At 42.4% G+C, this 12181-nt stretch overlaps 1 protein-coding gene across 2 annotated transcripts in view; it reads left to right on the top strand.

Annotated features, from left to right (window-relative positions):
- The window catches only part of PLCB3 (phospholipase C beta 3), a 68364-nt gene that overhangs the window by 16797 nt on the left and 39386 nt on the right, over positions 1-12181 (top strand). For both annotated transcript variants that reach the window (XM_089483631.1, XM_089483630.1), the window contains exons 3-4: positions 6642-6710; positions 8118-8261. In XM_089483631.1, coding sequence (XP_089339757.1) covers positions 6642-6710; positions 8118-8261 — 213 coding nt within the window. The remainder of the gene's footprint in view (positions 1-6641; positions 6711-8117; positions 8262-12181) is intronic.

Raw genomic sequence — 12181 nt, forward strand, 5'->3', positions numbered from 1 at the left:
ATGTATCCCAAATGTAACCTAGCCTGCCCTTGCTTTCAGAAGCTCACCCATGAAATGTCTCCTAGGATCTTCATATAGAGGGCAATATAAAAGGTAATGGGCTAGTCAGTGTTTCCCAAACTTTGGTCCTCCAGATGTTTTCAACTTCAGGTTCCAGAATCCCTGATGGTTGGTTCAAATGGCTAGGGCTTCTTGGAGTTAAAGTCCTAAACATCTGCAGGACCAAAGTTTTGGAAACACTGGGCTAGATGCAGGCTGGTTGCAGCATGGCATTATTTGCAATCTGCTGGCATACAGTTCTAAAGCCATTACTCTTAAGCTTGCCACCTTCGCTGTGGCGGCCCAAAAGATCCGTAGTAGTTTTATATAAACAATAACGGTGAACTACAAAAGGAGCGAGAAGCTGTAGATGGAACGGTACATCACTTTCTTTTGCTGCTGACCTTCTGCTGCCTGGCTTGCTAAGGTCTTCCCCATCGCTGTTTTTTAAGTTAACAAGTTGTCTGGTGAAATATATGGTTGTTGTTTGTACTGTTTTTTAATGGCTGTTGCGCCTTATGCAAATAAATAAAGTTGCTATTGTATCCCAAATGTTGGTCATTAAAATTCACATCAAGCCAGGAAAACAGCATTGCAGAATGGATACAGCAGGCCTGAGTAGGTTTGCACAGAAGTCAAGCCCAGACTGAGCATCCTCCTTTTCCAGGACATGTCCTCCATTTCAACCTTCTGACCGGGAGTAGAGAGATCTTGTAGCTACTTTGAGACTCACTGAAATAAAGAAGTTGGCAGCATGATCTTGCATAGACTTCAGTCTAATTCCTCCGATGAAATAGACTGAAGTCTATGAAAGCTCATGCTGCCAACTTCTTTCTTTCATTTAAGTCTCAAAGGTGTTACAAGATCTCTCTACATACTGATTCTACAGACTAACACGGCTATATCTTAGTAAGTAAGTAAATTTATTTGTGTAGCATAAGCCATTACAAAAAAGGAATCCTAACAACACACAAAAATCAGTTACATTATAAAAGTACATTACATCACATCTAACACCATTAACCTTATAGGCTCAGTCCAAACTAAGTAAACACAGAGATCAGATACACTGGAAATATATGACATTACTTTACAAAGCTAAAATCATTAAAAAAATAATTTTTATAGGTTCAAATCTATCCTGAAACCTACAAAAGTCCTCCTTAAAATTGATGCTTTAAATGGAAAGCTACCTTATCTATCCTGAAACCTAACCGTCGTCTTTACAAATCTTCCTCCTTTAAAATTGATGCTTTGAAGGCAAAGCAAGCTACCTTTTCAGAAGAGTATAGTACAGTGTCCCTTAGTAAAACATGGATCAAATACGCATCAGAACTGTTTGACACCAATCCTAGCTCTTTGAATAAGGCACCTCTTACATCTTTATACATTGGTCATACAGTACAAGTAAATAATGAACAATGCTGCTGGAGGAGGGATGTCTAAATGCCTTCCGTTTTGAGCATGGCTGAGAAGCATGAATGTGCACATGTAGGAGTGTGTATGCAGGAGTAGCTGTGTTGGCTGTTTAGCAAATGCAAACAAAAACCCACCAAACAGTTATACCTTTGATTTTTGTGGGTTTTCTAGGCTATATGGCCACGTTGTAGGAGAATTTCTTCCTGACGTTTCGCCAGCATCTGTAGCTGGCATCTTCAGAGAATGCTGGCATGGAAGAAAGTTGGGTGTGTTTGTGTGTATGTATATATATATGTGTGTGTGTGTGTGTGTGTGCGCGCGTGCGCATACACACACACACACACACACACACACACACACACACACACTGTGAGACCCTGGGTAGGGAGGAGTGACTTCCATGTCAATCTGTATATTGTTCTGTTGTTGATGGCAAGACCTAGAAACCCAACTCTCTTCCATGCCAGCATTCTCTGAAGATGCCAGCCACAGATGCTGGCGAAACGTCAGGAAGAGACTCTTCTAGAACATGGCCATATAGCCTGGAATACCCACAAAAAATTATGGGTTCTGGCCATGAAAGCCTTTGACTTCACTGAAATACCTGTATTGACCAACAGAAATGCACAATATACTTGTTGCAAGCTTGTGCATTTCAGTTGGCAGATAAAGGTATTGCTTTTTGATGGATTTTTGTTTATATAGGAGTGTTGTTAAATTGTCTTTGGTCCAGCCCTATGCTTTTCTTGGATCGCCTCCATTTTGCGGTGCCTTGTCCTCCTTTGGATGTCTGTGGTCACCCTGTCCTTGCTGGGAAAGGCTGGAGGAGCAGAGCAGCTAGTCCTGCAATACTTTGTCTTTTGGGTTGCAAACTTGCATGCTTCTTGTCCGCCCGCCCGCCCCATCCCCGAGGGAATGAGAGATATGCAAGAGGCCTGGGTGGTTCATTCCTCTCTCTTGTCAATGCCTTGAGTAGTTGAGCTGGTTTGGCAAGAATTCTGGGGCCAGAGCCAAAGGGAGCAGGAAAGAGAAGGGAGGGAGTGTCGAGAAAAGTTGGCCATGGCTTTGCAAAATAAAAACAAAAAGGTCGGTCCAAACAGGGACCTTTTAAACCTTTTTGGGGACGAAGAGGTTTCCTTTTCAACTCCCCAGTCTATGCAGGGCGACCAGATGTCCGCACCCCAAAGGAGGACAAGGCACCGCAGAATGGAAGACGTGAGAGAAATGGAGGACATGCCCCAATAAAAGACAAAAACGCTCTTATAAATATGAAGGCACGCTTCTTAGTTCTGCTGGAGGATGTGCCCAACTAAAAGCTAAAAACACTCCTAGAAATATGAGCGCATGCTTCTTATTTGTGCTCAAAATGGAAGACATAGAGAAACATAGAGTTGGAAGGGACCCCAAGGGCCATCCAATCCAACCCCATTCTGCCAAGCAGGAATACACAACCAAACACTTCAACCAGATGTCCAACCAGTTCAAAAACTACCAGTGGATGTTTTCTGTATAAATACTGTCCAAAATGTGTATATTTTGACCCCAACACCATCACTTTTCTTCCTCCTGTGTGATTATATAAAACATCTTTCTCCCAATGAAGAAGCCAGTGGAGCTTCAAAAGCTTGCATCAAGAAGCACCACTGTTCATTTGTTCGTTTGGGCTAAAAGTAGCACTTCTTTGTGGATTTTGAATTTTGTTCTGTTTTTACCATTGTTATTGTGGTTTATGTTATTTTCAGCAGCCGCTTTGTTTTAAAAAGACTAGGCATTTAAAAGTAACGGCTAACAGCCACAAAAAATTATAATGCAAAGCAATGCCATACCCAAGAACAAATTGTAGATCTAATCTCCTGAAGACTCCTATTTCATGTTAAATGTGGATGGTTTTAAAATTTGTATGCCTTATTTCTCCCCGTAAGCCTGTTTTCATTCATGCGTTTTAATTGATGCGGTTAATGGTTGATCCGTCGTTGCTCCTTGCCATGGGGAAAGGTAGATAAGAGATAAAAAATATTATGCTTGCATGCACATGAGCATGAGTGTGTCTCTGTTTGTCATGTTGGAGGTGGTGTTTTCCAATGATTCCCAAACTTTGATCCTCCAGATGGTTTGGACTTCAACGCCCAAAAGCCCCGGTCAGCTTGGCCAACAGTCAGGAGTGTTGGAAGCGAATGTCCAAAACATCTGGAGGACCAAAGTTTAAGAACCACTGCACTAAGCCTTTCGGTTGCTGTGAAGAAAGGAGCAGGGCGTTTTTCTTCATTTTAAAAAAAATAAATCCTAGATACTGTACTTTCCTCGTTCTTTGTTTGTACAAGAACCGCTGTGCTCCACATTGCAAGGCTAAGTTGTGTTGTTTCTTCTCTCCTCCACCTCCGCATCCAAAGCAGCAATTTCCTTTTCGGTTGCGGGGGAAATCACATTTCTCCCCTTTTGCTACCGCACAATTTCCATGTGGCTAAATCTCTTTTGCATTTGGCACACATCCAGAGCAAAACAGTTAGCTTAAGTGGCTCGGCTGTATATACAGCTCAAGCTGCTTCTCTTTCCCCCTTCTTTTCTTCCTTCCTTTCTTCCTTCATTCTTCTCTTTCCCTCTTTCTTTCTTTCTTTCTTTCTTTCTTTTTTTTCTTCTTTCCTTCCTTCGTGCCACACTTAAATAGTCAAAGAGATCTCAGGGGAGTGCAGTTGTGTAGAAAACATTTTGTCCAGCAAGTCAGAAAGATTGCAGAGCTAAAAGCTGAAAGCAGAGCAGAACATATTTGTCATTCCCTGCCTTTGTCATAAGGCCTGTGACATAGGCTGCATCCACACTGCAGAAATAATCCAGGTTGGTACCACTTTAACGGCCACGGCTCAGTAGTATGAAATTCTGGGAAGTTTAGTTTGTCATGGCACCAGAATGGAGCACAATCCAGGTGTGGTTTGTGGCTGGTTAACAGATAAGGGCTTATTAGCAGGTGAGGATTCGCACATTGCAACAAATTAGATTTCAACAAACCATAGATCGTGCGTGAATGCGGCCAGTGTTTCCATTTGAGATCCATTACTTATCGTCCATTTAATCTTCAAGATGTTCAAGCAACATAAACCAATTTCACTTGGTTTCTACAACCATGACTTGTTTCTCCAGCCATGATTAAGATGAACCACAGTTAAGGCTTTGCATGATTTGGTAAGCTATGGCTGGGCTAAAATGGAAATGAATGCATCCCTTCTCGTGTCTGTGCCAGAGCACTTGGAACAGAATGGGTGCCAGCTATTTTTCTTGTAATGCCATGTCGAACAATGCTTCTTGAGCTATCTGATGTACAGGGCAGACAATTTGTCTCTCTCAATATGCCAATATTCTCCCAACATGCCACATTTTTGCCTGCTGGCTATAATTGTTTCTTTCCAGGAAGCTCTCCTGGGATCTGCATGAGTCCATGGACAGAGTGACCAGACATCCTCCTTTATATTTCCATCAGCATTCTTAGCTTTTACAGCCGGCCCTCCTTATCCACAGATTCAAGCATCCACAGCTTGAAAATACTCAAAAGGAAGTATAAATTCCAAATAGCAAAGCTTGATTTTCCATTTTATATATGGGACACCATGTTGCTATGCCATTATATTTAATGGGACTTGAGCATCCACGGATTTTTTTATCCACGGGGGATCCTGGAACCAAAGCCCAGTGGATAACAAGGACCCACTTTATTTTGCAACGGCCGACCTTTTTCTTCAATGTCCTACATTTTGCGGCACCTTGACATCCTTTGACACCTGGTCACCCTGATCCACGGAGCACCGAGTATTGCTAATGTAAAAGATGGAGTGAGCTTGTTTTCTGCTGCTCCAGAGACCAGAACATGAAGCAGTGGATTCAGATTACGTACAAAAGAAAGAAAGATTCCACCAAAACAATAGGATGAACTTCTGTAAGAACTTTTTGGCAGTGGAATAGACTGGCTTGGAAGATGGTGGAGTCACCTTCATTGAAGGTCTTCAAACAGAGGTTGGAGAGCTATCTCCTAGAAGTGCTTTGGTTCCATATACCTACATGACAGGGAGTGGACTAGTGATTCCCAAACTTTGGCCCTAGAAAGCCTGGCCAGCAGTCAGGAATTCTGGGCACTGAAGTCCAAAACATCTGAAGGACCAAAGTTTGGGAACCATTGGACTAGTTGGATCTTGTGCTTCCTTCAGTCTTTCTGACTCTATGTAACATTTCAATCATGGTTTAGTGTTATGTCCAAATGTACCCAATACCAACCCTCTCAATTGGGTGAAGAACCTTTGGCCCTCCCAAGTTTGTATTGTATGTGTTGTGTGCCTTCAGGTTATTTCCAGCTTATGGAGACCCTATCATGGGGTTCTCTTGGCAAGATTTGTTCAGAGGACATTTGCCATTGCCTTCCCTTGAGGATGAGAGAGTGTGACTTTCCCAAGTTTACCCAGGTGGTTTTGTGGCTGAGTGAAGAATCGAACCCTGGTCTCCAACATCCAAATCCAATGCTTGAACCACAAGGCCATGCTATGACTCCACAATCTTTTACTTTTGGATGTGCTAACTGTAGCTTATGGGAGTTGTCATCTGGCACATCTGGAGAGTTTCAGTTTAGGAAAGGAAGAGCCAGAATACCAATTATGTAAGCAGAAGTTAGCCATTTTTATCTTTATTTTTTAAAAAGGACATTTCAAGAAAGAGCTCTAGAAGCCCTTTCGGTGACGTTTCCATCCTTAAGTGGGGACCATTTTCGTTCTTGCAAAAAGCAATGGGCCATCAGCAATAATTAAAGGAAATAGCATATGAGAAAATGGAAATGTACAGCCATTGCGGACAAACAGGGACTCGATGTAGCATTATGACTCCTGAGTTCGAAGGGGGAAGTTGTGTTAATGGATGGCCTCAAGTGAGATGTAATGGATACAAATATGTGTTGTGTTTTGTTGAGTTTCCCTATATATTATTTATGCCCAAGTAAGCTGCTGCCTTTCTATGATAAATGGCATCTGGTGGAAAAGTTAAAATTAATCATTCTTTACCATGAAAGGAGAGAGACCTCATTAACTAGCCTAATTAACATGTTTTGCAATTCATGTTGGTGCAAGAAGCTACTGAAAAATACACTGCCTCCTGATGATGAGTATGAAATGATGGGGTCCCTTTATTTTTCTTTCTCTTTCCCCTTTCAGGAAGTTGACATTCTGGACATCAGCTCCATTCGGGACACTCGGACCGGACGCTATGCCAAGCTTCCCAAGGTGATCTTTTGTCCTGTGCGCCAAGTGCCATTTCCAAGACTTGTGGAGGGCACTTTCTGGTGGTGGGTGGCACCAATTGGAAAAGATGGGGCACCAAGCAGAATCCAATTTGAACTTAAGCCTCTGACTGCTTGGTCACTAAGCCTTAGGAGATTCCCTTGTAAACTTTCAGAATGGAGAAGAACATGCAGAAGAGCAGAGACGTTGCCACCAGAATGGCATCTAGAGAATTGGACTGTGACTCCACTAAGGCTGCTTGCCACTACAAAAGCTGGGGCTGCCCACCACTGCCATACATGAAACCATCTTCTTCTGAGCCAGCCCACTATAGAACAGTTCTTCTTAAGCTATCTGATAGAGGAGACTGACAATTTTGTCCTCCCAGTATGCCAGGGACCAATACCACATCTGCACCCAATAGAATTATTTCTTTCCAGGAAGCTCTCCCAAGATCCGCAAAAGGTGGTTCATGTGCCCACACGAATCCATGGAGCACCACTTTTAGCACTAATATAAAAGATACATATCCAGGGGTAGCCGTGTTGGCCATGTAGCAAAGTATGATAACATCCAAAATCCCCCAAACAGCAATACCTTTATGGGGGCCAACCAAATGCAAAACGTACGTGTTGCAAAGCTTTTGAAGCTTCTCTGGCTTCTTCATCCGGCAGTGATGTGAAAAGTCATACAGGAGAGAGAGAGAAATTTTGATGGTTGTTCCAAGCCTTCATTTGTCAAGATGTGGCTGTTCTCAGTTCAGATGGGTCTGGAGTGAAATTCAAGCATGAACCATCTGAACTGAGAACAGCCACATCTTGACAAAATGCAGACTTGGGACTAACATCATCTTAATTCTCTCTCTCTCTCTCTCTCTCTCTCCTGTATCATTTTTAACATCTTTGCCTGATGAGGAAGCCAGTGAAGCTTTGGAAGCTTGCAACAGATTTTTTTGCATTTGATTGGTCCCATAAAGATATCATTGTTTGGTGGATTTTGGAGTAAGCTTGTTTTCTCTTGCTGGTTCTCAACCATTACTCCTCCAGATGTTTTGGAGTTCAGCACCCATTATTCCCATTGGCCAAATTGGCTGGGCCTTCTGGGATCTGAAGTCCATAGGTTCTAGATCCTTAGGCAAAGGAAGATCTTTCTTTAACTGGAGGTGCCAGTGACTGAAGCTGGCATCTTCGGCATGCCAAGCAGGTACTGTGTCTCTGAGCTGTGCCAGCTGGTGGCAGTGAATCGGCTCTGGTTCAGAGTGCTGGACCTATTTTGGGTTCCACTACATGGAAAGCACCAGACGCTGCTGCCCCCAAGAGATCTGCCTGTATTAACTAAGACTCCTTGTCCATTGAATCCCATTGAATTGAACTTGACCAGTTTGTATCCCTTGCACCCCTTCTTTGGCAGGACCCCAAGATCCGGGAGATTCTTGGCTTCGGGGGCCCAGAGCAACGGCCTGAAGACAAACTACTGACAGTTGTTCACGGCCCCGACTTGGTCAATGTGAGCTTCCTCAACTTCATGGCGGTTGTCCAGGATGATACAGCAAAGGTAAGATCAGGGAATATTGCTATGGCAAGCTAAGCATGTCTCATTTTTCAAAATCAGTGTTTCATTGAATTTTCATCAGCAAAATATCGATAATTTCCATCCCATCCCTCTCAGCAGACTGCATTAGAGACTGCATGGTTAACAGCAAAGTGTTGGAGCCGGATCTTACTGCTTTATCTATGTGCAAAGATTATGGGCCAATTTCAGTCCTTTTTTCTTTGGACAGATGGTCAGCTTCTGTTAATGCATATGCCTCATCCATTACTCTTATCCTGAATACCTTCACCCCTTTTTTTGCTTTCTTGGTTATTTCGTTGCATTTAAACACATTTCTGTTTAAATAGCAAGGTGTTGGCACCGAGTTGATGGAGTGGCTGGATCAGTGGGGCAATAAAGAAATGGAATAAATATAGAGAGGGTGGTGATGAAATGTTCAACTTTATGAGTATATGGCAGAGGTTAGAAGTGTTACTTTTTTGGACTGTTTCTGCCAGAACCTCCCAGCTATGTTGGATGAAGCATTCTGGGAACTGGAGCCCAAAAAGTAATATACCGTATATGTACACAGTACATATAGAAAGAGGTGATCTTAGCCTGCAAGAAGCTTGCAAACCAAGAAACAAATCTGACCTGATTTTCAATGCAGTCTCTGCTTTTGAAGTACAGGGTTTTGCTTTTAAAAATGTATGTTATGTCAGTTTTGGGGCTGCTAATTCATGGAATCAGAGTAAGCAAGTCGTAGGGGAATATGATAAAGCTTTTTGTAAGTTACAGCAGTGTCAAGGAAGGCAAAGGCTGTTTTAGCTTGCATTAACAGAAGCATAGTTTCCATGTTGAGGGACATAATAGTCCCCCCAATATTCTGCGCTGTTCAGGCTCCAGCTGGACTACATTTTAAGGATATAGACAAGTTGAAGTCAGTTCAGAGAAGGATAGTGAGGATGGTAAAAGGCATGGAGAGCAAAACATATGAGAGATTGGAGGAGCTGGGCATGTTCAGCTTGATAAAAAGAAGACAGAGGAATGACATGATCACACTCTTTAAATGCTTCAAGGGCTGCCACAAAGAAGAAGGTGCAGAGTTATTCTCTCCTGACTCAGAGGACAAGACTAGGTCTAATGGTTTTAAGTTATAGGAGGGCAGGTTTTGAGTGAACATTAGAAAGAATGTCTTTATCGTGAGAATGATTTGGCAATGGAACCAACTGCCCAGAGCGGCGGTTCCCAACAGTTGGTCCTCTAGCGGTTTTGGACTTCAACTAGCAGACGTCTCAGACGTTTATCATACTAGGGAGATCTTGAAGAAAAACAAGATTTAAAAGAGATTTAGATTTAAAGAAAACTTGCAAAGGCGGGGCATTTATCCCATGAAATGACCCTCTCAAAGTGAAACAACGCGAAGTTAAACTGAACGTAAAGCGGAGAAAAGTAGCCGCTTTTTACTTTTGGGAAGTTCTGAAAGTAAAAAGCGTCCGGTTTTCTCCACTTTACATTCAGTTTAACTTCACATTGTTTCATCAACAGCGGTGATGTCTGATAAACTTCAGGCATTTGTGTGTTGTTGTTTTTTAAAATTATATCTAGTTTAAATGCTGTTTTTCTTTGGGATCTCCCTTGTGTGATAAACTCCGCTTAGCATGGCCAATGGGCAATGATTTGTAAAGCAGCTCGGTTTTTGTAATATGGCTATGCTTATAACAGCTCCTAGCTCCCTTCATTAGTAGTTTCACTGTAGCCTAGTTGAAGTCATTCCAGCGCTTCGTACACGAAAAACCAATTTGCGTTAAGAGACAACCATGGAGAGCTTACATACATCCTTACCAGAAGGTTGGAAGTCTTTGGCCTTTTGCTTGTCTGATCAGATCCGACATGTTTCCCTTCCCTCTGTGCCCATTCTCTTCACATTTCATAAACGGCTCGCATTTGTGTTACATAAATGTGTTAATCATTTCTGTAGGTCTGGATGTGTTGGGTCTTGTGAGGTATATGCTTTAGTTCTGTGGTCTGAGGTCCTGCCTCATATTTTGGTCTATTTAGCTAGATGGGCAACTCTCTCTTTGCTGTGTTTGATCTGTTGTAATGTATTTTTCAAAGAAGGCTCTTGGTTGTTAATAGCTGCTTCCCCCTATCCCTTTCTAAGCAATTTTTTCTTCTGAATTTTAAATAGATTTAATTTAAAGTAAGAGGTTCTGGGGTTTGCCTTGCTAATAAATCCAGCCTTGGTTAAGCTGCTCTTTCTGGTTTTAAGCCTAAGGCTTTGGGGCAGTGGATGTTTTGGTCGTTGACTTCTTGGATTTTAAAATGTCTGAGTTTCCCTTGGCTTAAGCTGGAGGATGTATAGTAGTCTACCTGGCATTGATTATTAGAAGATAGGATAATAATAATAATAATCTTTTATTTATATCCTGACTACTCCAACTAGGACTGAGGCGGCTTACAGTAAAACAGTCCGATACACAATAAAATAACAATACACAATAATCCCAAATTCTACTCTTCCCCCTTAAAATAACAATTAAATCACAAATATATTAAAAGATTCATACTAAAAAATTAATTAAGTCAACTAAAATCGGAAGGATAGGGTGCGAGATAATCTATGGAATAGACTGCGCAATAGTCAGTTCAATGTGTGGCTGAAAATTATTCCAGAAAGGCCTGTTGGAAGAGATCTATCTTGACAGCTTTCTTAAAGCTGTACAAGCTTGTAATATGATGGATCCTGTCCGACAGGATGTTCCATGGTTTGGGAACAGTTGCAGAGAAGGTCCTCTGGGTTGCCATAGCTTTTCTGGTCTTCATTGGTTGTAACAAATTCGTTCCCAAAGACCTGAGTGTGTGGGTGAATTATATGGAAGGAGGCGATCCCATAAATAGGTTGGACCCAAGCCATGTAGGGCTTTAAAGATCATAACCAACACTTTGTACTGCACCCTGAAACCAATGGGCAGCCAGTGGAATGATTTTAGGATAGGTTTTATATGGTCCTAGTTTTTCCGGCAACCAATCTGACTGCCATATTCTGAACTAACTGAAGTTTCCAGACTAAACACAAGGGTAGCCCCATGTAGAGCGTATTGCAGAAGTCGAGTCGTGAGGCTACCAATGCATGTACCACATGCACTGGGATCTGAGAATTTTAATCTACCAAATGAGGGATTTTAATCTTTTCATCCCCAAATTGCTATCTGTATTGGGGAGCATCTTTTATTCTCAGCAACGATCCACTCAAAGGATCTGCACAGTGGCAAAGTGAGGCTGGGGGACATGTGGCATCCAGACGTGGCTTAGATCCCATAGAGCAATGGTTCTCAGATTTTGGTTCTCCAAATGTTTTGGATTAAAGTCCCAAAAGTGCCAGCTAGTTTGGACAATGGCCAGAAATTCTGGGGCCTGAAGCCCAAGACATCTGGAGGACCAAAGTTTGGGTACCACTGCCATAGAGCCTAGCCAGAATTAACTGGAGCGATCAATATGTAGTGCTGTGGTTCCCAAACTTTGGTTCTCCAGGTGTTTTGGACTTCAGCTCCCAGAAATCCTGACTGTTGGCCAAGCTGGCTGGGGCTTCTGGGAGCTGAAGTCCAAAACACCTGGAGGACCAAAGTTTGGGGACCACTGGTGGTCCAAGAGCATCTGAAGGATGCAGTCGCATCACCCTTGGCATAAAGCTTTTTCATCCTACATAGGTACATTTCTCCACATGTGCCAGATAGCTTGACAGACTGTGATCACACCTTGGGAAATGCATAATGATCTTCTCTTTGTTAGCGCTGTTGAGAATTGGCTTTATTTCCCTAGTGTGCTTGCACTCCTGTAACTTAATCATTCCGGGTCTATAATTGGGTTTAATTTACAGCTTGTAGGGGATAGATGTCCTTCTTTTGTTTTGCCTTTTCGCTGCTGTTCTTGGCACCGTGTTG

Source organism: Sceloporus occidentalis, unplaced genomic scaffold (genome assembly GCF_023333645.1).
Source record: "Sceloporus occidentalis isolate IW3139 unplaced genomic scaffold, rSceOcc1.0.p SCAF_20, whole genome shotgun sequence".
Classification (NCBI taxonomy): domain Eukaryota; kingdom Metazoa; phylum Chordata; class Lepidosauria; order Squamata; family Phrynosomatidae; genus Sceloporus; species Sceloporus occidentalis.